Source organism: Balaenoptera acutorostrata, chromosome 7 (genome assembly GCF_949987535.1).
Source record: "Balaenoptera acutorostrata chromosome 7, mBalAcu1.1, whole genome shotgun sequence".
In the NCBI taxonomy this organism is placed as follows: Eukaryota; Metazoa; Chordata; class Mammalia; order Artiodactyla; family Balaenopteridae; genus Balaenoptera; species Balaenoptera acutorostrata.
In genome coordinates, this window is record NC_080070.1 from 41,819,983 (window position 1) to 41,847,745 (window position 27,763).

General features: G+C 42.1%; 1 protein-coding gene across 6 annotated transcripts in view; it reads left to right on the forward strand.

Annotated features, from left to right (window-relative positions):
* The window catches only part of ELMO1 (engulfment and cell motility 1), a 556,794-nt gene that overhangs the window by 149,305 nt on the left and 379,726 nt on the right, over window positions 1-27,763 (forward strand). For all 6 annotated transcript variants that reach the window (XM_007195081.3, XM_007195082.3, XM_057549627.1 and 3 more), the window contains 2 exons: window positions 10,146-10,196; window positions 21,642-21,811. In XM_007195081.3, the coding sequence (XP_007195143.1) occupies window positions 10,146-10,196; window positions 21,642-21,811 (221 nt within the window). The remainder of the gene's footprint in view (window positions 1-10,145; window positions 10,197-21,641; window positions 21,812-27,763) is intronic.

Sequence of the window (27,763 nt, forward strand, 5' to 3'; positions counted from 1 at the left end):
GCTCATGTGTTTTATTTTATGCATTTGAAAACGTTATTTATAGACGTGACCCATAGGCTTCACCAGATGGCCAAAACATCCATGACCAGGGGGCAAAAAGAAAGGAAAAAGAATCCCTGCCCTGCAGTGTTCCAGGCAGGGAGACAAAATGGCTTGACCTGTATTTCCTCTGCCTTCCCCCTTCTTGATCTGGCAGATTTTTCATGTTTTCAGTACCCGGTACCTAAGCTGCCTCTTCTTTATGGATGATGCTTTGAGTCCTTCCCGTGTGCCAGGCAGGGTCTTTGTTAGGACCGTCTAATTTAATGCCCATGACAGCACCATATGGTCTAGGTGTGACAGTCTTCATGCAGCAGTGAGGGAGGCTCGGAGGTGTTGTCAAGGCCGTGTATTAATTTACCGAATGTTCACTGAGCACCTGCTATATGCCAGGCTCTGTGCCAAATGCCCGGGTGACAGAGCTGTCCGTGATGATGCCAGGGTTTGAATCAGGCCCGTCTGATGCCAGTGCTGGGGAGGCTCACATCACAGCAGGTGATGTTCAGGATGACAGGTGACGCCACACTGTCTCTTTGAAGCCAGCCGGCAAGCAGCCGGCAAGCTCGGTCACTCTTCCTTCTCTTGTGTTTCCATCCCACTTTGCTCCATAGCTCTCCTCCGCTCTAAAGGTTTGTGTCTCGTTCTCACTCCTTAGTCTGTTGTTTGCATCGGCTTTGCCTAGAATAGACCATGGAGTTGGTATTTTCCCAGCTGTAGCAGCAACCTTAGTAATCCCTGCCAGTGCCACTGGAATGGCCCTTTAAAATCTTTCTTTTCTGCAAGCATGAGCTTCTTTCCTGTAAGTGCAGCTCTCTTCTCCAGCACTTTGTGGATTTCTAAGACCACAGGCTCTAATTTGCCCATCGCAACCCAGGTTTAAACATTTGCACATGTCATTTGATTGGGGGGTAGGTTAAAATTGATAGCAGGAGGGCCTGGCAATCAAGTCTCTATCTCAAATGAATAGAAAAATGGGACTGTAGGGCAAGGCCTGGTCGACGTGGTTCACCCCAGCTTGTGCAAGTCCTTCTGTCCAAAACCAGGGAGGTTGCTTTCTCCCCTAGAAACATAACCAGTGTTCGTTAGCTGGGTTGGGCAAATACAATATCAGGCATTTTTCTTAATTTCTTTTCTTTTTTCATGTTGCAAGTGAAGAACATTGTTCACCTGATTATCTACCTGGGCACCAGCATTTTATCAGTATATACACACATATTATATTCCATCAATTTGAACTCATACTGCAATACTGTTTTGCAACCTATATTTTTCACTTGCTAACTAAAAAAATAATACAGGAGGCTGCAAATAAGAAAAGAGTTTATTTGGGGTCTTAAGAATTGCAATTCAGAAGACATAGGTTGGGGTAACCCTGAAAGAGTGTTCTGGAAGAGAAAGAGTCAGGGGCTCCTAAAGACAAAAAGCCACCAGGTTGTTAAAAGTTGCCTGGTGAGAACTGGTTGACTGACGTTAATCAGAAAATATTTGTCCTTAAGGAACCACAAGTTGTTTTAGGATAGGGGTCCAAAAAGTCGATAGACCATCACAAGTTATTTTAGGATAAGGGTCCGATAAGTATCTTGAATTTCTGGCAGGTGTCTGGATCCCTTCATCAGGTCAAAAGGTCAGATTCCATCCAGTCTGACATGTGCATAGGTCACACTTCCTTAAAGGCCCCCAGCTTCATTTTAGAGAGCTCTCTTCGCAATACGTACTCCATTTTTTATTTTCCTTTCACATACTGCACAATACAGTGTGACGTGTTCTCATATTATTAAACACTCTTTCATACCAACACTTTAATGGCTATATTATGTATCATTGGCCTGCTTTACCATTTTTATTTAAATTTTCCTTCATATTAAGTGACATTTGGAAGATTTGGCATATCAGTCAGGGTTCAGTCAGGATACAGTTCAAATATCATTATTTGAACTGGGGAAATTTAATTTAAACATCAGTAACTAGTGGAATCTGTTAACTGCGAGCAAAGGGGTAGAAAAGGACTCTGGTGGGTCCCCAGAAGGAGCGGCTGTAGCAAAGTAGCTGTGGCCTCTAGTCTGAGGAGGAGAGGACAATTTAAGAACTAAAGACCCCCCAGGGGGCACGGCCCCCTTCCCCAGGGCTCTTCAAAGACAGCATGGCTACCACAGAGGCATCACCACAGTGATGAAGGATGCAGGCCTGTGCTGAACTACGGGAGTGTGTCTGGCTGGAAGGCTGAGTAAGCAGAGCTGCTTGGAAGTGACTTCTGGTAGGAGTAGGGCCTGAGGGTGGATCAGACCTGTGGACTTCTACATTTACTACTACTACTACTACTACTACTACTACTACTACAAAAATGGTGGCTCAAAAGAGAACTGCCTTTCTATGACCAGGCAGGATCATTCCAGTGTTCTCTTTTGGTGAAGCTTAACATTCTCCTACGATGGCAAACGGGAAATGCTTGCAGGGTCCAGCTCCAATATACAAAGTGAGGCCAAGAATGTTGGATTTAGGGTTGAGAGACAATAAATGAACAACTGAAACACTTGGGCTTGCTTTTAGTTGTATTTCTCTGTTATAAACAATGTTTCAGTGGACATCTTTTGTAAAATGTCTGCCTCTCTGATGTTTCCAAAGGAAAAATTCATAAAATTTGATTTTGATTTTTAAGGCTTTTATTAAACATTACAAAACAACCCATGAAAAATGTGTCTCTGTTTACTGTCCTTCAAGTTATGTGTGGGAGGAAAGGCACATATTTTTGTCATAGAACTTATTACTTACCAGCTTTTCGGTTCTTGGGTTTATCTATTGGTTTGTTAACTTGGAGACTGGAGGTGCTCCGAGCCAGGAGTCCTATGGTTGGAGCCTGGGGTCTAACTTAGTAAGTGCCAAGCTCTGCAGTGATGGAGGCAGCTGTGTGTTGTTGGAACCCTCCACCACCTTGCCCAATCTCCTTCACTTACTCCCTTTCCATTCTAATTCACTGCTGCTGACAGATTTATTTCTCTGAAACATCCCCTTGGTCATAATGCTCAAAAGCCTTAAATGTTTCCTCTTTGTTTATTGTATTGAGAATAAAAGAGAAGCGAAGAGAATTGACCTTGGATGCTGGGCCCCTTGCTTCCATTCTTTTGATGAGGAAACTAAAGCCAATGGACTTGCCCAAGGTCACATGGGAAGTCAGTTGGTCCAGGCTCAACCTGGAGCTTCCTTCCTTCCAGTTCACTGCGCTTTCCAGGCTCCCGGACCCCTGCTGGTCAGTTGTCCTCACCACCTTGTTGTTCTCCCAGCACAGCACCTGTAGTGAAAGAGAGTCCGTGAATACACGTCCTCATCGTTTGACACTCATACTATGTCTTTGCTGGTGCTTATCCCACCATCTGTATTGCCAAAATGATCCCCCTCACCTTCTGTGCTCAAGGGACTGGCTACTCTGACTTCAAGGTGGATTCCATCTAAATAGTGACCTGCCATTACTTATTTCTTTTTTTTTTTGCGCCATACCACGTGGCATGTGGGATCTTAGTTCCCCAACCAGGGATTGAACCCATGCCCCCGGCAGTGGAAGCGTGGAGTCTTAACCACTGGACTGCCAGGGAAGTCCTATTACTTTTTAACAGATTGGACTCAGTCAATTCTCATCCTAGGATGTTAGAGGGACACAGACATGGATTGGGTTCTACCCTGAGCCTTTGGTCCTGGGGCCTGGACACCAGGTAGAGGCAGGTGTGTGCTCACTCCTGCCATATGAAAGTGGCTGAGGAAACAAGCATCTTCCCTGACTTTCTAAAAGGGTGCCTCTTTTCAAGCATCAGTGAACATCTAATAGTGCCTGTTGCTTTAAGATAAGCATGTTCTTCTCCAGAAAAACACTGTTCTTTTTCTCTGTCTCCTACAAGCAGTTGATTAAAATGCCAAGGGGGACAGGCATTCTCCTGCTGTTCCTCCCCTTGGGCTCACCACACCCCATATACTACCTGGGCTCCTGCAGGCTGTCTACCCGCTTCGCTCCACTCCTTCCACCCAGGTCTTATTACAGGTAGAAAGAGAGCAAAGCGTTCCGGTCTGTGTTTACACAGCACAAACTAGTAGTTAACAGAATCTTACTTAACACCTGTCTTGTCTGTCTTCTCTTGGTTTGGGGAATTGTGTAAATGGTACGTGGGTGCTGTGAAACGTAAAATGATTAGAGAAACACAATAACTGAGAAGAGAACCTAGCTAGAGGCTTGAAGAAAGAGTGGAACAGAAATCAAATCAAGATCCTTCAAATCCACGTGTGGTGTTGAGCTGCTAAAGCCATATGGGGCTGAGGAGTGGGGGGAGGAACGTGGTCCCTGGTGGTAAGGACCCCCAGGGGGAGGCTGAAATATTAGTTATGGAAAACGTACATTTAGAATAGTTTGCCACCCTTTCTTCCTTATCCTTTTTCCCCACCTCACCTCTCAGCCTTTTTTTCCTGGCTTTTGCGGGTTCAGATTTATTTTAGGGTATTTCTATTCTCCTCCTCAAATGGTAGACCTGTAGTCCTCCGTCTAGAGGCATTGCTCTGTAACCTAGCAACCGGCATGTCATATGCGGTCCTCACTTATTTCCTTCAGCCCAAAGATCTGAAGATCATGCAAATGGACACATAAAGGATGGAAAGGATCAGGTCTACATGCAAAATCAGTCTTTGTGATGATTGAGTAATGGATGCGAAGAACAGCCTTATTTCCTAGTAATACGTCCAAAGTAAGGGCCTCATCACATCAGGAGAGAGAGACAGTGATAGACAAAGACAGAGCAAGGAGGAGAAGAAGGAGCCAAAGAAAAGATCCTGGAGCTTCCTGGACTTGTGGGGGTGTAAGTGCCCCCTCCCCCTCCCCTTCCGACCTGCTTTCCTTGCTCAATAGCAGGAAGAGGGGTAGAATTTGGAATTTCTGACCAGGGAATGATTCCTAATTTGTCTGGCTACATAGAAAGTTGGCATACTGAGATAAATTTCAGAGGGAAAAATATGACAACAGTGACATTTTTCTGCAGGATCTTATTATCCAGTCCACACAGAGGCCGAGTCACTGAGCTGGTTCTGTGAAGAAACACAAAGACATCCTATCGAGACGCCTGTGAATGTCAGGGGCTAGTACAGTCTGCCACTGCTGGGTAGGAGTAAATGGGACAGCGGGGCTTTAGCGGGCTTTCACTGGGCCCCTTGTCATTCTCCCCGTGCATTGTGTGCCGTTAGGACATTACCCCGCAGAAATGTTCTTTCTGCTGCTTTCTCCTCCTCAGTTTTGAGGAGCTGGCATTAGTCTTGTTTGCCTCACTTTATTACCTCGAAATTCAGAATACTTACTCTAAATGTTATGCATAGTCTTATGAATTAGACTGGGATGATTCTAAACTTTATTGTACATCAGAATTACTTGGGGGGCATAGTGAAAATATAGAGTCCCAGGTCCCTGAGTGTGGGCTTGGAGAGCTGGGGAGTTCCAGAAATCTGCATTTTAATACTCATGGTGATTCTAAAGCCAATGGTATGAAGATCCCATGAGAATCGGAGATTAAAGACTGATTTCCTAGAGAGGGGCATGGGACAGCTTCTTGGCTCTGTGAGTTGATGGATACATTCTTCATTATTGCAGAATCCCCCTCTCCATTTGAAGGGAGGGAGTTCACTTTTTTTTTTGTTCCTTCCCCATGTGCTTTTATATGTCATTTAGTGGTGTTCCTTGTCTGGCTCGAGAGAGGTGACCTTGACTCTGTTGAAAGCTGCTTCCCAAAGGTCAGTGGCATAACCTGTTGATGAGGCAAGGCTGGCCAGTGTATTAGTCACCTCACTAAGGGAGAACAGTGCCAGGCCAAGCTGTGGCAGCGTCTCGGCAGGTAGAGGTGTATTGGTCAGGGTTCAACGAGAGGTGATGGTCAGCGGGTAGAGGGAGGCAGCTAATGGACAGGATAGGAAGTACAATCACACAACCACACACACACACACACACACACCTAAACACCCCTCCCACACCCCCCCCCCCCCCCACACACAGCCCTTATTGAATGCTTGGAGGACTGCATCAAAGAAGGCCTCTCTGAAACAGACCTAGAGGCCTGAGACTATGATAAAAGAGTGAGTGGCAGCTCCCCAGCCTTTGATGCGGAGCACGCTGTGTGCCAGACCCCCTCCTCAGCCATGCTGGTCTGCTGGTAGAAGAGGCGTACAGTTGCTAACTGTTATTCTGCTGGATATGTGCTGCTGACTTCCTAAAGTCTTAGACTCAGGATAACACAGATGGCACTATTATTTTTACTGATTGGATTACATATAGAGACTAGCTAAAAACAAATAAGCATACGCAGCACTGTGCTTTTTAGATGTTATTTTTGCACTAATGATAAACAGCTAACTTTTTTTCGTGAGTGTTTGCAAGGTGTTTGCCATTCTCTGTTCTAAGCACTTTAAATGGCTTATTTCAGTTAATCCTCAGAACAGCCTTAGGAGACAGGTGCTCTCCGTATTTTACACCTGAACAAGCTGACACAAAGGGCAGCTGTGTCACTTGTAGCAGATTCCCCGGGTAGGAAGTGAAATGTGGATCCAATTGAGACGGTCCTATCTGGAAATCCAGCTCTTAAGTGATGCTGCAGTGTCTGGATGGAACTTTTGAAATTAAGAGTAAGTCCAAGCCTTTTCCTTTGTCTACATCACAAGTCAGGCAGCCTTGGAGAGCAGAGGGTGTCATCAGTCTGTGGCAGATGAGGTGGAATCCAGGTGATTTTCCTGATAGAATAGTCTCTGAAGCAGATGTCTACCATTGCCTATTTCTTTCAGTTTGATCTACCTTTCTGGCGGGACCTGAACGTTTTTAATGCATATAATAGTGGCTCTTCTACTTATCTTTTTTATTCCAAAATACAGAATGCTGATTAAGAAACATCTTTTTAGGGAAAAGGAAGAGACAGAGGGCAAATGGACTGCCAACTGGGTAGGGAGGCATGCTGCTCTCGGTGTAATAGTCCCGATAGCTCTCATTTTTGAACCAGTTCTAGGCCAGGCACAGATCATCTGTCACCTCTGGTTCTTACTACATTCTCTAAGCAATGACTTGTTCTTCCCATATTAGGGAAGAGAAAACTTAGATCAGAGTGGTTAAGTAGCTCGCACTGAGCACACACAGCTGGTGCGAGACGGAGGTCGTTTGAACCCAGCCCTGCCGGTCAGTGGTTTTAACACTGCTTTTGTTTTAAACAGTCCTCAAGACCCTTTCTTCAAAGAACTCCTACTTGGGTCCCAGAAAGTCAGGAGTCAACGTTGCAGGAGCCAACATGGGGCCCTGGAAGTCAACTGCTTGAGGTCACCCCGGCCATACTCCCACCCGGTGCCCCGTGCCCAGGGCATCCCAGGGAACACCTGGGAATCTGCAGAGCATTTGTTAATACCATTCTTACTTCTTTGCTCTCATATATGTTGACCAGGGGATGAGCTCCCCCCTCGAAGATAAATGCAAGATCTAGATCTTCTTACCTTTTCCAGAGAGGGCACAGCATCTGGTGTCAGATATGCTCCCCACCCTGATGAGTGTGAGTCCGCCCTTCCCCCTCCATGATGTTGGGCAAATAATTGATCCTCTTGGTAGCTTTGGTTTCTTATCTTTAAAATGAGCATCAAGTTATTATGATGGTTAAATAAGCATTCCCACAAAAACCAAAAACCCTCACCCCAGTGCCTTTCAATAAATGTTAGTTTATTGCTTTTATTAGGAATGCCTCATCGTCACTCCTAATTTTCATGAGGAGAGATTATTGCTAAACCCTCCTGGTTTCTTCATACCCTCTTTCCCTACTTGATTCGTTATTTGGGAAGAATAAACTGGGCCCCCTTTTCCTCTTGGGAAGGAACTTGCCTTTGGTCTTACCTCAACGGGTATGTTCATCTGAGGGTTTAGTTATCTGTCTGCTGGTTCTCACTCTCAGTCTTGTGTTCTATAATCACTAATAAAGGAGGTATTTTAGTCTTTCATCTTCTGACTCTCTTTCATTTAGAACCTGACAGGAAAGAGGTATGCTATGTGTTCGGCTTCCTTAATTCTATAATTACTATTTGTGGTCTTCCTCTCCAGTTCTCATAGAGGCATAGAACTTTAGAGTTGAAAGGAGTTTTTTTTTTAAAAGACTGAAATTCATTTCACCATCTCATACCTGAGCCTGGCTGCCAGGTGGCTCTTCAGCCCTTGCCTGCACACTTGGTGTAACGAGGACCTTGCTCTCTCTCAAGAGGTGGCCCAGGGTGTCTGGCTGGGGATGCTCTAGATTGCGCTGAAATTGCCCGAGGAAGGTTTGGATCTGGCAGTATGGAGTTTTCAGGCCTGAACTCAGTATAAAACGTTCAGATTAGGTTTTCTTTGGGAGAGAGTATTGGCCTGAAGCCTGTTCGCTTTCAGATAATTCTTTTACAAAATTCATTTTCCAATAAGTAGTCAGAATTGGCTGAGGGAGAGAGTGAGTGTTCTGTGTGTTTTTGGCATCTCATCCTGAGAAATTTCCCACCAGTTCAGTGTGCCTGCTGCATCCTGAGCAAATTCTAGCTTGGGACTTGTCTGAAATGGTACAGGAGAAGGGCCCACAAGGCACTTTATTAACCTCCTGGCCTCAGTGCTCCAGGGTGAGGGATGCGGTGGTGTGACTCCCAGAAGGCCAACTCCTGAAAGCTGAGCATGGTGCGTACTCTGGTGGCAGAAGAGAAAACTACCAGTGAAATTCTCCCTTCAATGCCGAAGATGCTAAGTCAAAGTTTCAAGACACTCACCACAAATACACTTGCCAAGTGGAGATGGACCGATTTGGGATCTGCTCATTTATGCTGTTTGTTCTTAACTTCAAGGCAAAATGCAGTAGGGACCAGCAAATGTTAAGAAACCAGGTTCCTTTCTAACCTTTCATTTAAAAAAGAAGAGCTTTATTGAGATATAATTCACGTACCAAAAAACTCACCTTATAAAGTGTTCGATTCATTGGATTTTACTATGTTCACAGATTTCTGAAATCATCACCATAATCAATTTTAGAACATTTAATCACCCCCCAAAAACCCCTGCACCCGTTAGCACTCACTCCCAAATCCTCCTCCCCCAGCCCTTGGAAACCATTAATCTGCTTCCTGTTTCTATGGATTTGCCTCTTCTGATAAATGGAATCATAAAATATGTGGCCTTTGCCTCTAGATTCTTTCACTTGATGTTTTCAAGATTCATCCATGTGGTAGTGTGTATCAATACTTCATTTCTTTTTATGGCCTAATAATATTCCATTATATGGATTTACCACATTCTGTTTATCTAGTCATCTGCTGATGGACATTCAGGTTGTTTACGCTTTTGGCTATTATGAATAACATTTCTATGAACATTCATGTACAAGTTTTTATGTGGACATACAGTTTCGGTTCTCTTGGGTGTATATGTAGGCATGGTATTGCTGGGTCATATTCCCTTAATAACCTTTTTAAATTGCTTTTTTTGATTGCTATCCTTGGGCCCCGTATTCCTGTTTTCTGGGTTTATATTCACTTCCTCTGTACTGAATGCTGTCCATGACTTGGTATAAAGAAACAGAACAGAAACAGACTCATGGACTTTGAAAACAAACTTATGGTTCCCACAGGGGAAAGGTCGGGGGTGCGGGGGAGGGATGAGTTAACAATATGAGATTAACATATACACACTACTATATATAAAATAGATAATCAACAAGGACCTACTGTATAGCACAGGGAACTCTACTCACTATTCTGTAATAACCTATATGGGAAAAGAATCTGAAAAAGAATGGATATATGTATACGTATAACTGAATCACTTTGCTGTGCACCCGAAACTAACACAACATTGTAAATCAACTATACTCCAAAATAAAATAAAAATTAAATTAAACAAAAAGAATTGAAGGGAAAAAAATTAAAGTTAATACATCTGGGACCCAGTTTAAAGTTCTTTGTGAAATAACTCAAAATTACTCAAGTGAGAATAAACTGAATCATATGAATGCTTATTATATAGAGTCTCTGCTAGATTATATTTACCTTTATTCTCTTCTTTCCCAAGCTTCCACTTGAAGATTTACAAAGATTTTTTTTTTCTTTTCCAGAATCGCAATGAAATAAAAAATGGCACTATCCTTCGATTAACCACATCTCCAGTAAGTTGATCTTTGTTTGTAGCTTTCTAGTAAAGTCTTTGATCTGCAGTTTGTTAAAGGGATTATGGGATGTTAATTTTTCACGGTGACTTTTGTGTGAAACAAAAGATCTTTGGACGGTCCTCATATTCTGGACTGGCAAGAATGCCCCTCCTTCTATTTCCCATTACAGAAAGGGCAGTTTTTGTTCCAGGTTATGTGCAAGTATATTGACCTTAAAGTTTGAGTTTTGGGGTCATCTCAGCAATTCTCATATTACAGATGGGATAACTCAGCTGTACTGATGGGTTTTACCTGCCTGTCCACAGCTCCACCTAAGGCCATCTGAACAAATTGCGACAACAAACAAAGGAAACAAAACTAGAGACAGCACATTACTTCCCTTTGAAGTCAGAGGGTGTGTCTGTGTGTGAAAGAGAGTGTTTAAGCATTTTCTAGTTTTGGTCAGTTATTATGACAATTCATAAAAATATAGTTTAAGAAATGTTTGCCACTTACGCTTTCACTGACAGCTGATTCTAGAAAAAAAAACCAAAACACTTTAAAGTCTTCCAGATAAAAGCTGCTAAACAAAATGCTACAGTATATTTAGATTACTCTAGCCAACTATGTTGCTTATCTTGATCTTTCTTGCTGGCTTATAGATACTTTGGATAGTAACATTAGCATATTTCAACTGCGTATTTTTCACAGTGCATTTTATTGCTTTCCTAAAAAATAATCTGCACAAAATACACCAAGTGTTACTATTTTCACTCTGCATATGTGATGAAAACTGTGTCTAGCTCTCATTTTCAGTTTCCACTGAAGCCATGTGGTAGGCTAAAAATAAATTTAAAAATTGGGAAAAGCATCTGGCTAAAATTAAATTGTGGGTACTGTAACCACCACAAACTCTTCTTGTTGAAAATTACATTAGAGAGGCTTACAGACTCCTGAACATTTTACCCAGTAACATTTTGAGCCTAAACACAGTGATGGACTCCATAAGAATATGCTGCTGGCGTTGGCTGAACTGTCTTTTGGTACCTTCTTTTCCACTTAATGGGAATTATCATTCATACTCATTTTTCAGTGGCTACGTGATGAGCTGAGACATTTTTGTCTGCCTTAGCATTCATCTTCTTACTTTAGTCATCATGAATTCATGTTAATTTGACCTTTAGAGACCATGGTTTTCATTTGGGTTTCGTAGTTCCTATTTATCCTGCTGAAATTATTCATCTGCTTGATGGGCAGAAAGAGTACACCTTGCCTTTTGTTTCATCTCAGAATTAGAAAGGCACTGCTTTTTTAAAAAAAATCTAGGCCTTCACTAAATGAAGTCAGTTCTCTTTTTTATTTGCCATGGGTTCATGAACAAAATTTCTGCAGCGCTAAGCTACTCCTTGAAAGAACGTTAGGTGTTTGGCAGGGTGGAGTTTGTCAGCATCTGGAAAGTCAACGTACTAACACCATGGCATGACTTGGCATCACTGGGGACAATGGAGCTTGTGCTCTTCATATACCCAGCACGGTGAATGGAGAGATGTGAAAGCCAGTGCACAAGGCAATATTATACGATGGAATTCACTACAAGAGATTGGTTTACATTTTCCAGAGGACAGTGGTCCCCAAACCTGAATGATTGGTAGAATTTTTAAAATGCTGATGTCTGAGCCTTTAAAGAGAAGCTGAATAATGATATCTAGGAATAGGGTCCAGGCACGTGCACTTTAAGTAAGCATTTATGGTTTGACTGTAGCCACAGGGTATAGAATTGGGAATTACTCTGTAATCAAGATAGTTTGGATCTGTAAACTTCACTTGTTGCTGGTAGATTTTTAAAAAAATTATTTTGTGTTTGACTGAAAAATATGGGTCAGCATATGCTAACTCTTTCACTTTTTACATACACAATAAAAATAGATTTTAAAAAAATAGCTGTCTCTATTAAATTTGCTAGGAGGTATTAGAGTACCATAAAGAAACTGGCAAGCAGCGTTGTGCTAGCTTTTACAAGTCCTTTCATCTACCTCAGCTGAACTCTCCCGGTAGCCAGAAAAGACGCACACATGCCCACACTCGTACACACATGGATACACACACTCTTGTTTTAGGCAATGTGCAGCTGTGCTGAGTCTCACCACCACTCTATCAGTGAGGGTATTTTTGTTGATGGATTTATTTTCAGTCCCCCTCTATATAGAACTATCCTTTCTGGATTGTTCCTAACAAAATAGGGCATTAATAAGAGAAGATCGAAAAAAAACCCTGTATTTTTATTCTTTTAAAAGTCCAACACTTGGCTGATCGTCTTCCTCTGCATTGCACATCTTTAGACAATCTCTCTAGTGACCATCTTAAACATGTATCTTTTTTAGGTGTCCTATCCTTATCCATCTCTCCAGTATCATGAAAATCTAGCCATGAACATACTCAGGGAATGTGTGCAAATGTGTGTGAATTTCTGAGCATTTCAGGGTTTGGAGACCTTCAGATTGTGCAGCTAAGTAGTGTTCCCTTGTACCTGCCATGATAATAATACCTGTGGTAATCTAACCTGAGGTCACACGTTGCATAAAGCACATTTTACATAAATTTTGGCTATTGTTCCTATTAGAAGAAGCTTGCATTCCCAGACCATTGTTTTCACTTTCCTGAAATTTTTGTTTTAAAAAGTTTTCACAGTAAATATATTTGTAGTCTTGGAGTGTGGAAAGCCACTCTAAGTAGGACACAAAACCCAGAAGTCATAAAGAAAAAGATTGATAAATTTGACTACCAAAAAATAAAAACAACCCCACAAAACCTTCATGTTTGGAAAGAATTCCAGAAACAAAGTCAAAAACAGCAAATTAAGGAAAACAATTGGCAACATGCATGATAAATAGAGGGCTAATTCCTCAATTTGCAGGATCTCTTATGAATAAATTAACTGCCCCCAAAACAGATGGCCAAAAGCTATAAACAAAAATGATTTCTTTCTCTCTCTTGATCTATAAATCTATACATATAGTCTATCTATAGATATATATAGATAGATGGATCTATATAGATCTATATATGGCTATTTAGCTATAGCTGTATAGATCTCTATAGATATAGATACATATGAAAGAAAAAACTCAATCTTTCTCTCAAAAGAGATGAAAATCTACACTCCTAGGTAATCAAGGTGTGAGGCAAAGACGCTGTGGTGTCAAGAGTATAAATTGGTACAGCCTCTTTGGAGAGCAATTTAGCTGTATCCACCCAAGCTTAAAATACATGTCTTTGTCCTAACAATTTTACTGCTGGGAATTTATCCAATAGATAGACTCACAAAAGCACTGAAGGACACACACACACACACACACACACACACACACACACACACCGTACACACCCATACAGGGCTGTATGCGTCATTGCTTTCAGTAATCAAAAACTGAAACCTGTTAACTGTCTGTCAGTTGGGACTAGTTAAATGCATTAGGTAATAACCATGTGATAGAATACTGTGTAGCTGTAAAAAAGAATGTCATGTGCCGCCTCAGAGGCATCTAAAAATTTTATTATTAAGTGCAAAAGCAGGTTGCAGAACATTGTGTGTGGAGTGACAGCGTTATGCACAGGGAAAGGAGGTGTATGTATGTTGATAGAAGGATAAAAATGATTCTCAAGGGATAACACAAGAAACTGTTAACATTAGGCTAACTTTATTTATCATTTTATAACTTCTGGTAGTGCTTACATATTTTCTATACCATGTGCTGGTATTATTTTTAATTAAATAAATACACACATACATATCATAATGTCACTACAGTATACAAGAGGTGAATCATAACATTCCATGCTAAAACCATTCCAGTATTCCAAACTATTAGATTTTTAAGAGCCATTTTATATATGACCTGAACTCTTCTTGCCTTTTATCCCTCATTTGGCCCGTGTGGACATGTTAAATAAAACTGCTCATCAAGTATCTACTGTTGCTTTGTCAGCTCTAAGCATAACCCTGCCTTTCTGCTGTCTCTCATTTGGGGAAATGATATTAGAGGCATCTGGGTCAGAGGGCTTGTCACACTGATTTTGGGGGCCAGTTACCCTGGCAAAAAGAAAAACAGTGTTATCTCAGTCACTCTGTGGATTCAGGTTATCAGAGATTCTTAACAGGGAGGCCATTAAAATTTTTGGAACCAATTTCTCTCCACTGAGCTGAGAAACTTGAAAAGAACTGTAAGCTGTCTTAAGTTCTATTTCTCTCCATTGCCCTATGAGCCTAACTTAGAGAGAAGCCAGTGGAGGCTTTTAGGCACAGGAGTGACAAGATCACTCTGGCTGCTGCCCAAGAACAGATTGTAGGTGGCAGGGGGACAGCTTAGGAGTTCAGGGCAGCAGTCCCGGCAGGAGATGAAGATGGTGCGGGCTGCCTGCGTTGTAAGGACATGGAGGGTCTGAAGGAGTGTTAGAGGGCAAGCCCTAGCACCTCCTGATACTTTGGATGTGGTGCCCCTTGAGAGAGGCTGTGAGGATGGCCTGGTACTTGGGCACAATAAACAGTAGTGCTGTTTACTGGAAAGTTTGGGAAGGGGAAAATGAAGAGTTCGAGATGCCTGTTACGTGCCCGTGAGCACAACATGTCAACCAGGCAGTTAGGAATGTGTGTCGGGCAGCCTGGAGAATACAGGTGTGCCAGCCGTCACAGGTACGTGGCGTGGAAGGCCGTGGGCTGGGTGAGGTTGTCCGCCACAGGGAAGGCAGGGCCCTGGGCACACTCCCAGGTTTGGAGGAGGAGCTGGCCAAGAAGCCAACAGAAGAAAGTGCCTCAAGGAGAAGGAAAGGAACACTTGGGTGTGCTGAGGGCTGCTGAGACAGTAGGAAGATCAGATGAGCGAGGCGGGTGTGCTGCACAGACGTGTTGGTAGCGTGATGGAGCCGCTGTCCGCGTAGGTAGGGGTGAGGGCGGAAGCCTCGTGGAGGTGAGGAGAGGAGAGAGTATGAGGTGAGGTGAGTTGCAGCTTTAGACCCACTCTTTATTCCAGAACTTTTGCAGAGAGTGGAAGCAGTGAAATGAGGGCCCGGCTGGAAGTGAATTGATTGGCTCAATGTACAAAGGTTTGTACATTTCTGTTTGGTTTTTAAGACAGGACCGACCTATTAGAGATGTTTGCAGCTGGAAATGATCCACTGCAGGGAGAGAAACTGATGTACGGGTGAAAGGGGGACAAAATAGAAGCAGAATACCTGAGAAGGTGAGAGGGTATGGGCTCTTGAGCTGCAGGGAAAGATTGACCTTGGATAGGAAACAGGGGCCAGGTGCATAGAATCAGGAAGAAGCAAAGCGTGAGAGTAGAGACCCTGGGCCGTGTCCTTGGAAATAGGAAGATGAAGGAACTCTGGCTGTGCTTTTTGAAGTAAGAAGGTGCAGGAACTCCTGGCTGATTGCTTTGATTTCCTCAATAAAATGTGAGGCAAGATCACTGGTGTGAGGGAAGCAGGGGATGGGGGAGTTTAAGGAGAGAAGAAAAGGTGTGAAGGAGTCATTTTGGAGGGACGCAGGGAAGCGTAGTCTGATTGCTGGGCAATATTGAGTGTACATTTGAAAACATCTGTGAAACCTGTGATCCTAAGGACATTTTAGATTACTTCTTAATTGGTATCACGGACCCAGAACCATTCTGGAAGTTTCTTGGGAATAATTTTAAGTAGGACCTTAAAGAATAGAGATGGTAAATACCTGGCACACTTCTACCATACATATCCGTTCTGTGTCCACCTGTGATCACTCGGAGGCTGTTTCCCTCTGAGCCTGGGCCCAGAACTTTCTCAGCCCAGGACATTAGGCAGTCACACTGAGCTGTTTGAGGGGCTCAAGGCGAAACTTGTTTTCTATCCTTAGGACAATGCCAGAAAATAAAACTTACTATCTGATACAATCACCCATATAGCTGCTAGACTCTTTTCAGTTGGGCTAACTGCTTGAAAAATCAGAACTAAGGTTATTTTATTTTTTAATAATGTAGATTTTCCCCCAAACATAAAAATATTGCAGACTCACAGAATATTTGAAAAGTGAAGCTTGCTACAAAAAATTATGTAGAATATTACAATTCATAAATAACAATGGGTCATATCTTGATTTGTTTCCTTGGGTTGTGTTTATGCAAATATGTGTGCATATATATTCATTTATTTCTTCATGCATTTAGTGGAAATTTTTTGAACTCCTGGTAAATGCCAGGCTCTGTTCTAGGTACCGGAAATAAAGTGGTGAGCAAATCTGACATATTTCTTCTTCTCCTTTACGTTCCACTGGATACACGCCCACACCCATACACATATACCTCTGCCCCTCAAACAATAAAATATATTTGCATCCTACCCTTTCTCCTAATATTCCATCATGAAGATGTGCCCATGCTATCGTATATTCTCTGAAAGTTTCATTTTTAATTCCATATGATATTTCATCCTATGACTATATCATGAGTTATTTAACCATTGTCCTATTGTTAAACATTTTGGTGGCTTCCAGGGTTTGAATATAATGCTATTTTGAGAGCTCCAAAGGTACCACACATCTGTCTAGATACTTAAATGCATTCTTTCAGTCAGGGATGCTCATCACCACCCAGGATTCCTCCAGCTCTGCTGCTCATGAACTCCTTAGCCGCCTGGCCCAGTCTGCTTGCCTGTCCTCATCTCCTTCCACTTTCTCCTTTGCTCTCCAACCCCAGATACACTGCATCTGTCCCTCCAGACATGCCAGGCTTGTTCCTCCTGTTCCTCCTTTGTACTAACCATTCCTGCTGCCCAGAATATCTTCCTCGGCCCTTGCCCGATGTGCCTGACTCCTTGTCAATCAGATCTCTGCATCAATGTTGCTTTCTTAGGCCGCTTGTCCCTGAAAACCACTCCATCTTAAAAAGCCACCCGTCACTATCTCATTCCTCTTTTAGGTTTTGCTATGAACTCATCAATATTTAATTTCTTACTGTTAATTTGTTTTATTGTCTGCCTCCCACCTCGAGGACGTAAACTCCAGGAGAACAAGAAGCTTGCCTCTTGTTTGTTGCAGAATCCTAAATATATAGAACAGTGCCTGGCTCAGAGTAAGCTTCCAGGAGTATTTGTTGAATCAGTGAGTGAGGATTCTGTCTTTGATTTTGAAGGGGCATAGCTTCATGGATAACTGTAAAGACTTGTCTGAATATAGACCAAGTGAAATTATGTGCCGAGTAATCTTTGGCAAATAACTTGATGCCAAAAAAGTAAGTTTTTCTTACACAACCCCAGTATCTTAATAATAAAACTTATTCTCACATTATTTTTTCTAATAAAAGTTTCACATCCACGTTATTTAGAAATTAAAGAAGGTAAAAAGAATACATATCTCTACCTGTTCCGGTTCCACCTGGAAAAATATTGCATTAAAAATGTCCCAGCAGTTTGATGTATAATAATATTTTGACTGGGGCTCACATAGGGCATTAACATCTATGGAGCAAACTTTCTCTAGGCAAACTTCGTGACAAGGGTTCCTGCCCACCTGAGGAACAATCTATGACTCTGTGGGTTGGGGGAACCCTAAACGTGATCTCGTCACAGTTCCTCAGTGTACCGATGAGGAAAATGAGGCCCAGAGATTAAGAGAATTTCTCCAAGGCACCAGAGCTAACCAGTGACAGGGCTGGAAGTAGCCCGGCTTCTCACTCGTAGTTCAGGGAGCTCTCCACCACAGCCCACCAAGCTGGCCATAACCCTCCCATCCTCATGAATGGTATGTCCCCTCCAGTGGTTTACTTATGTCCTGAAACCACGAGGAAAACTTACCCAACACCAAATGCCTCGGGAACTTGACATTTTTATGAAGAGTTGACTTCTTAGATGATGGCACTCCGGGAAGGAAGAAGGTCTGCCCTGAAGGATAAGAACACCTGCATGAAAACGGGGCATATTGTTTTCAGGCACTAGGTCAAGTGCAGGGGAGTTGTGGACCGTTCCATAGAAACTTCTCAGGCGATTGCGTCTATGAGCTGGATGTTGCAGTCTGACACAATTTGGAGCCTTTATTACTGTTATTGGGAGTAACTCTTTGGCTGAGACCCCAGCATGTTAGAGTATCGCTTTGTTGTACTGGTGTGTGACTGTCCTGGTAAAATATTTTTGATTCCACAGTAGCAACCGATTATCAGTCCTAGGATTTGGGACTATTTGGTCTTTTTAAAAAAATTTTTTATTGGGGTATAGTTGATTTACAACGTTGTGTTAGTTTCTGCTGTGTATTAAAGTGATTCAGTTATACATATATATAAATTGTTTTATATTCTTTTCCATTTTGATTTATCACAGGATATTGAATATAATATAGTTCCCTGTGCTCTACAGTAGGACCTTGTGGTTTATCCATTCTATGTGTACTAGTTTGCATCTGCTAACCCCAAACTCCCAACCCACCCCTCCCCCAGCCATCTTCCCCCTTGGCAACCACAGGTCTGTTCTCTACATCTGTGAGGGGCTGTTGAGTCTTAATTCTTCTGCTCGGGACACTTGTCCTTTCCAGGTTTCTGTTGTTGTCTCTCTTCACTTCTACTATTTTCAATTAATCCATTCATGAACTTCTAAGTAGGTAACATTTCAAGCACATACAAAAGCAGAAAGAATGGTATAATAAATCTCATCTACCTAGATCTTATAATTATTGACTCATTCTTTCTATTTTCTTAGCAACTGTTTCTGCTGAGAAATGTACCCTTCTAAAAGGGCGGGTAGATTGTCTTTTTGCTACAGGAAGCCACGAGGGGCTTGTGGTGCCCCAGCTGGAGAAGACGAGGTGCTGATTAGAAGACAGAGGCAGAGCCCATGAGCCCTGTGGGGCTGGGCCACACCTCCGTCATCACTTTGAGACGCAGTATCGTGGGAGTTTTAAAACAGCGGTTCTCAGCATGTGATGCCACGATCGTCAGTATCAAGCAGAGGCAGCAGCAGCACCTGGGACCTTGTTAAACATGCACTTCAGGGGACTCCACCTCGGGCCTACAGAAACAAAAACTTTGGGTGGAGCCTAGATATCCATGTTTTAAGAAACCACCCAGGGGGTTCTCATGCATGACACAGGGCACTACTTTAGAGCCTGTTCCCAGAGTCCAGCTGCCCAGGTTCTATCTTAGCTCCAGCATGGACAAGCTGTGTGACCCTGGGCAAGTTACTTAACTTCTCTACGCTTCCATTTCCGTTGTAAAGTGAAGATAATGAAAGCTCCTGCCTGAAAGATTGAATGAAGTCCTTCAGGAAGATATTTCGAAGAGTGGCTCATAAAAAAACACTAGGTGGGAATTCCCTGGCAGTCCAGTGGTTAGGACTCCGCACTTTCACTGCCGAGGGTCAGGATTCGATCCCTGGTCGGGGAACTATGATCCTGCAAGCCACGCAGCGCGGCCAAAAACCGAAAATCTAAAATCTATGTAGTAAATCTACAGTTACTAAGTAACTGTCAGCTGTTTTTAATAGTGGTATTAACAGCACCAAACACTATTAATTATGACAATGAAATCATTTTTGAGTCCTCATTATTATCATAATCTCTATAGTAAATGCAGACTTCCGGCTGGGAGAAAAATGTATTTTTCAAGGAATTCAAAGTGATTCACTTGGGTTAAATATTGTATGTTACTGTTAATGCTGTATCTCCATTTGAAAATTTTGGAGAATGGTACATCTTTGAACAATGTAACAAGATAAAGTGATTCTCCCTTTCTTAAAAATGGAATTTGGGGTTTGAGCCATTTGTCAGCTATGTGGGTATCAGTGAATGAGTAGGAAAGCTTCTTATTCTCCTGCACCTTCCTTTGCTTCCTTCTTCTATTCTAGTTTCTGATGCAAAGTGTCAAGTTTTGGTTATAATTACATGGGAGACCATAGTATATGTCTCTGACCAAGTGATAGGAGTATGGGTTTCATCTGTCTTGGTCACTGTAGAATTGCATTGGTTTCCCTGCTGAATCCCCTTCTTTCTGCGGGGCTGCTTCCAGCTGACAGTGAAGGGGAGCTGGGCAGGGAGGAAGGGGGCACTTGGGGTGGAGTCCCTTTGCTTTTAGTTCCTGTGTGGATTCTATTTTTTCTGCTCTGCAATCTTAACCCTGTTATAGTTCACATAGGGCTCCTCTGATATTTCTAATCAGTTTCTGTTTGGGAGAAGATGCCTCATTGTTGGGGTCAGATATACCTTCTACCTCTTTCTCTGAAATATGACAAGTTTCAAAGGAGAATATGAGAGTGGCAGAGTGCTTCAACCATTGCAGTTTTGAGTTAATAACTACAAAGATATTCAGTTATTTCTATTAAGCAAAAACACAGGCAGAAAAATTTATTATCTTATTTTTCCTACTGTCTGTCCCAACTGAAAGGTAGATATGGAAACCTTTACTGGGTGAATGAGAAATACAGAAGACACATTATTATCTAGAAGTTCAGCTCCTCCAGTATACTTCTGTCCTGCATGTAGAAGCAACGTGCAAATGCCTTAAAAAGGGGAACTTTAATTGGAGACAAAGCTGCTAATTTGGTTGCCTAATTATTTTGTTTTAAATTCACGCAGTAAATAGCTAATGGATGTGAAACACGTGTTGTTGAAAAGTAGAATTTACAAGCCCCATTGTGTTGTGCTGGAAGACTTTCAGTAACCCGGAAAGATTATTTGGGTGTCTAATGAAGCTTTTGAACATTGTGTGTAGGCAGTTATTAGTCAGAGTATTGACTGAATGGGTGAACATGCTGTATAAATTTGTGTAATTGCTTAATTAAGCAAATAGCTTTCTGTCATTTATAGATAATAATTTTACTTAAAAAGTAAACATTCTACCCGTTTTCCCCTCCGCACTGCCATACCCGCTCCATTTCTGGGTTTTTTAAAAAATTTTTTTAAAATTTATTTTTATTTATTTATGGCTGTGTTGGGTCTTCGTTTCTGTGCGAGGGCTTTCTCTAGTTGCGGCAAGCGGGGGCCACTCTTCATCGTGGTGCGCGGGCCTCTCACTATCGCGGCCTCTCTTGTTGCGGAGCACAGGCTCCAGATGCGCAGGCTCAGTAGTTGTGGCTCACGGACCTAGTTGCTCCGCGGTATGTGGGGTCTTCCCAGACCAGGGCTCGAACCCGTGTCCCCTGCATTGGCAGGCAGATTCTCAACCACTGCGCCACCAGGGAAGCCCATTTCTGGGGTTTTACTGTTCTTGGGCTCTTGCTTTTCCTTGAGATGGGAATATGGGTCCTGTCAAAAGAGGGCCACTGATTCCTGCTGTGAAATTGACAGGCATTGCCTGAAGTTGGAGTCATTATGGTTGGAAACCTGCCCTTGGTTTGTAATACTCATCTAGTCTTGTGCTTTTGGCCTTTGAGTCTTCATTTCTCAATGAGATGTTAATTTTTTGTCTGTTGTGGTTTCCTCCGTGAATACTGTGCTTTGTTTTTGTCCCCGGTAAGGCTCAAAACGCCCACCAGCTCCATGAACGAATCCAGTCGTCGAGTATGGACGCCAAGCTGGAGGCCCTGAAGGACTTGGCCAGCCTCTCCCGGGATGTCACGTTTGCCCAGGAGTTTATCAATCTGGATGGCATCTCTCTCCTCACGCAGATGGTGGAAAGCGGCACTGAGTAAGCATCTTTTACCTAGACTTCCAATCTGTCCTGTGCTTTATAACGTTCTGGGTATTTGTTACTTTTCTTGTACTTGCAATTTCTAGTTTTAAAGGCCAGAAATTGTCTAGGCTCAGGGAAAAAAAAATGGCGTTTAAGATAATGTGTGGGCTGTGGTTTCGTAATGTAAGTATCACTATGTTCTCCACCCACCAACTAGCGATTATCTAAGAAAATCTCTGAAATTTTAGATTTACAAGGAAAAATATTAGTCATTATCTCTAAGGGCCTTTCCAACACAAATTATAATTCTTCAAAATATAAATCCCTCACATCTTTTGCTTATCCCTACAAAAAATTTTCCTTCCCTTACTCCGTTTTTTTAAAAAGTTAGAATACCTCCTTATGTTTCAAAGTCTTAAACCAGGTCGAAATAACATCCCTGAAGTAATTTTTTAAAAAAATTAACACTTGACTGATGAAATACATGTCCTTAATTATTTATCATTAAATACAAAAACATTTATTAGGTACCCATTGTGTGCAAAAAAGTGGAAGTTGGGAAAATTTTAAAAGATGTGAACCTTGCCATCTAAATATTTATGGAGGCAGAATTCAGTTGAGGTACAGTTCCTCCTGAGGGCTGGGAGTCTAGAGGTTGGACCAGTTACATCTCATGGAACCTTACGGGGGGTGGGGGGGGGGGGAGGTATCAGTGAATGGGCCTTGAAGGAGTTTGAGTTCTGCCATGAGCAAGGAAGGAATGGGCATTGGGGAGCTCACCTTCTCAGGGTAGGGTTTGATCTCTGGTGTGAGTCTCTGGCCACAGAGCCAGATGGGTCTAGCTTTTACATGTGTGGACAGATAATTCCCTTGACCACAGAATACCAGGGTAGGGTCCACAGGACACTGCTCATTTCCATATAGTCACGTGCAACTGGTGAAGACTATTAGAGCATGCCTGTTAGAGCATGTGAGAATGCTGAGCCAGCTAACTACATAGTAATATGCTAAATAAATAATGTGCAGAGTTGAGATAGGTATTTGTTAGGAAAGAATAAATAGCATTTAGAATTGGGGTGTAAACCTGGGCCAGTTAAATCTCTCTTCAGTACGTGGTGATTTAAAGAATGACCTGCTGACTGTACGTGGCAGAGACCTGTCTTGGCCCACTCCCTTCCTTCCTTCCTTTCTTCCTTCCTGTCTCCTCCTACACTTGGCATCATTTAGCCTCTGTAGTTGGCACTAATGAAAGATTCTTTTATTTTGCCTCATTCAAAGAGAGCATGTTTTATAACAGCAAGAATATCTCCTGTATAAGAATGTTCTCTAGAGTTTGGAGCTGGAGGCCTTCATAAAGAAGTAGAGAAAATATCTAGGAGTGAATGGGGGCAGGGGAGTCAAATCCAAGAGGACTGGCAAGCAGGACTGGGTAATCTGGAAAGGCTCAGTTGTAGACAGGTATCATTTATTTTTTTAATGATGACTAAAACTCTGCTCATTACATTTTTGGCAAACATCAGCTTAGAGTAGGGCAGAGAATCTCAAATTCTGGGTGTTATCAGAATCCAAAGTGGTTACTGAAAAATTGGGGTTGGAGCTTGAAACAGCTTGAGGGAAGTTAAATTAGTTTAGGGATCCAAGAGACTGGCCCAAGGAAAAGGAGAAAGAGGGTTCTGTCTCTGTTGGAAGCTCCAGCTGAAATCTAGTGCAGAGCGTGTCAGATCCCTCATTCTTTGTTACTCGTGAGCAGTGGATTGCGAATTGTGATCACAACCACCTTCCCTGATAACTGTGGACAACTTCATGGGACTGCCACGTGTGGTAGGCCCCTCTTCACGCCTACCACTGCTTCTGGTGGGACAGTGAGCCCTGGGAGCTTCTGCCTCCATCACATTTACAACGTGTTAGATAAAAATGTGCAACTGTCCTCTTGTTTATTGATTTATCTAAGTCCCAGACATTGATGTATCAAAAACACTGCATCAGAGCCAGTCATAATGGAACCTGCTAATATTAGGTGGTTCTGCCACAGATACCCAAGGATCCAGGGGCTTAAGCTCTGGAATATTCAGAATGACGTTGTGTTAATACTTCCAAATTTATCAGAATTGCAATCATAATTACAATTACAATGGTACATATTCTGAAAGCCAGAGACCATGTGATATGCGCCCTGAATAGAGGACTGGACCTGAGCTCCAGTACCTCTGGAGGTTGGCAGTTATGTATTTGACAATGAGGGAAAATGCACGTTAGGGGCTTTGCTTTTTTAGTTTCTCATTATATTTGTTTGCTAGTGCTTCCATAACAAAATAGCACAGACCAGGTGGCTTAAAGAACAGAAATTTATATTCCCACAGTGCTGGTGGCTGGAAGCCCAAGATCAAGGTGTTGGCTGCAGCTCTCTCCTTGATTTGCTGATGGCCACCTTCTTCCTATGTCCTCACATCATCTTTCCTCTGAGCACAGGCATCCCTGGTGTCTCTTTGTGTGTCTAAATTTCCTCCTCTTATAAGGACACCAGTCAGATTGGATTAGGACACACCCTAATGACCTCATTTTAACTTAGTCACCTCTTTAAAGGCTCTATCTCCAAATACTGTCCCATTCTGAGGTACTGGGGGCAGGGATTTGACATATGAATTTGGGGGGGGGGGGACACAAATCAGCCGTTAACACTCATCAAAGGGACACTCCCACCTTGTGCTCCATAAGAGAAAGAGTAAAAACTGATACTATGTATTGTCTCGTCAACATTAGGACTTTTCATCTGTGCTGTTGCCTTACTCTATAATTCATCTTGACTTACTGAGTGACCCAAAGACTGATCACTGGGGACAGGAGGTCTGAATTATATCTCTATGTTTCACATGTCAATACTGAATTTACTTTATGTGAACCACAGTAACTGAATTCTCTTTTGTCTATAGTGTATCATCCTCATTAATATTTTAATTATTTATAGTCTGTAAGCCATCCCAATTTGTTACATGCAGCCAGATTTCAGACAGATGAGCAGAACTCAAGACCAGATCTTGGGTGAGTTCCGGTTTGCATTGTCTCTTACACTTTCCCATCACACTGTGTTACTGGGAAGGGATGAGGTCTCTCTGAATCACCTTGGTGTGTGCCCTCATCACCATTTTATGTAAGTTATAGGTCATGCTACACTTAGGGATGGAGGAAAGAGGGCACTGGAGCTGTACAACCTCCTCCCTTCCTTCTGCAAGGTCTTACAACTCATGCTGAGAAGCTGCTCATTTAATGCACAGCTATTTTCAGATCTTTTGCTCAGATGAAAAAGAAAAGAGAAAGACACTTTTCTTATAAGGAAACCCGGCTTCTCAAACTTAAACAAGACTTTAATTAATGAACAGGAAACCTCTGGAATATAAACTGCACAAATTAAATAGACCCTACAATTTGGAAGGCATTTACTTATGGAAGGCATTTACTTAAGTCCTAGGCAGACTTCCAGCTGGGAAAGGCAGAGGTTTCCTGAGCAGGACCTGTGGAAATTTTTAGGAAACACTGAAGAAATGTAGCTGGAATTTTTCTGCTTACTTTGAGCTGTAATGAGATTCAAAGATAGACTTGCCTGTTTGCCATTGCCCAAGGCTGAGCTTTTAAAGGTCTCTCTCCAGCTGGTACCAGGAGCGACGATGGGGGAAAAATTAGCCACAAAGGAGCAAGGGGAAGTGTCACTTTGGCAGAACACAGTGTCTAAAACTTGAATTTAAATTTTTCCATTCTTGTGGAATTTTGAAATTCCATGTCTAGTTTCAGCTTGAAACATCGATGTAGAAGCAAATAAATTTGTGGGGAAACTTGTTTCCCCAACCTGAGCCAGGAAATGGTGCCCATTAAGGAATGGGCAGTGGTTTTTTTTAAAGATTTCTCAGAAATTATATATTTTATTTTATTTGAAAGAAAAAATATTGTACCTGCAACTCTAAATCCATTGTAGTGAATAACGCTGCTTTTCTTTGGGTTTTAATAAAACACTGTGTTCTTTGTCTATGCTACTATGCACATAGATAATTGGACAGTTTACCCTGTGCCCTTCTACTGTTCAACCATCAGAAGAACAGGGGGAACATTTCCAAGAATGAAAGGATCCTTATAGTTTCCCACTTGGCAACATGACAGGGAAATTATGCCCTTGGAATATGAGTAAGCAGTAGCAACACCCTGGCAGAAAAGTTAAGAGTGAAAGAAATTAAATTCACATATTTACAAAAAACTCATTTTTTTTTGAATTAACTTTCTCTCCTTAATAAAAAAAATATATTTATTGTTTAAAAAATAAATGTAAATAAGCAGAAGGAGGTGAATAAGAGTCATTTGTAATCTGCCTTTCCAGAGACAAATATTTTTAACATCTTGGTGTATATTGTTTTTGTATATTCTTTTAGCTACACACACACACATACACTGGCTTTACAAAAGTAGAATTATATTATTCATGCTCTCTGTAGCCTGCTTTTTGTACCTAACAATATTCCCATGTGATTAAATATTATTCCCCTCATCATTTTTGTTATCTGCCTATTAATTCATTTTTAAAGCTCTGTTGAGGTACAGTTGATATGCAATGTAATAGGAGAATTTGAAGGCTATGCAGAGTAGAGTTAACCATTCCCCTGTTGTTGGATATTTACACTGCTTTCAGGTTTTTTCAGGGTTATGAACATTCTCTCATCAGTTTTTCCTTCAGCAGAATCTCTGTGAATATTTATTCTGTTGGAATAAAATTCCTGATTCAGAGGACATACACATGTTGAAGCTGTGTTAAAATAAGAACAGCCCCATAGCTTGTTGACATGTCTTAATTTGTACTTTACCATTCATGTCGGGGGTATGTCCGTTCCTAACACCCTGGGCAATACTGGGCTGGCGTTTCCTTAGGCATTCTAGCTTTCCTAAGAAAAATAGCAGTGAGGTATTTGAGGAGCTTTCACTAATCTGGGGAATTTATAAGTACTTTTTATTTGCTTGGTTGGTCATTTCCCCAAAATTTGGCTGTATTAGGAACAGGGCAAAGAGTCCCGTAGTTGTTTTAGAGATATGTAAAGCCCTTAAGTAATTGTCTTAAAAACAAACCACATTTGCTGTATAAACTATCAATCCCCTCCCCATTCTGTCATATAGATGACACAGATGAGGATATTTGGGTGTATGTATAGCTATGTGTGTTTGTGTTTATAAAAATTGTCATTGTTAACACACGAACGGTTTCATATTCAACTTCAATTATTCAGATCGTTTCCTTCTGGTTGGAATCAGAGCTGCGACTGTTTCTCAGGAGATGTGAAAATTGAATCATGACCTGCATTAAGCACCCTGAAATGATGTCTTGGCTTTGATGCTGCCAGGCACCCACACTTGAGAATGGATTTGTAGGTTTTATTCACTTAGCAAACTATGTATTATTTAAGTGCTGAATATTCCTGACACTGGGTTAGGCACGTGGGTGTATGTGTGTGCGTAGAAAATACAAACATGCATATGACAGTTTGCGACTATGTGTGACATGTTTTGAAATTTTGTCTTCATACAAAAGATGAATTTCTTTTTTGAAAGTAACTTTGTTAGCCTCCACGGACATGGATTGTTGGCTCTAACTCATGCTGCCGCTTCTGAGAATTCAGTGTCTCTTATAAGCCTTGGTTGTTCTGGAAGGTCCAGGCCAGGCCACATTGATCAGCGACTCTTTGCCAGCCGCCAAGCACAGGTCACACCATGTGTGTCTTGCACTTCACCTCGGACAGAGGCCATGGGGAGGAGCAAGTAGCTCCCCAGAGTTGGAAAGAACCTGCTCTGTGTGGTCTGTGGGCCCCAGCTGAGAAGCCTGCTGTGTCTTCTCAGCTCCCTCTGTCTGCTTTCCTGGAGCTGCACTTAGCAGAGCTCAGGGAGTTCCAACTGCAGCAGCCCTTCTGGGGCCCTGCCAGAAATTTGCATCACAAA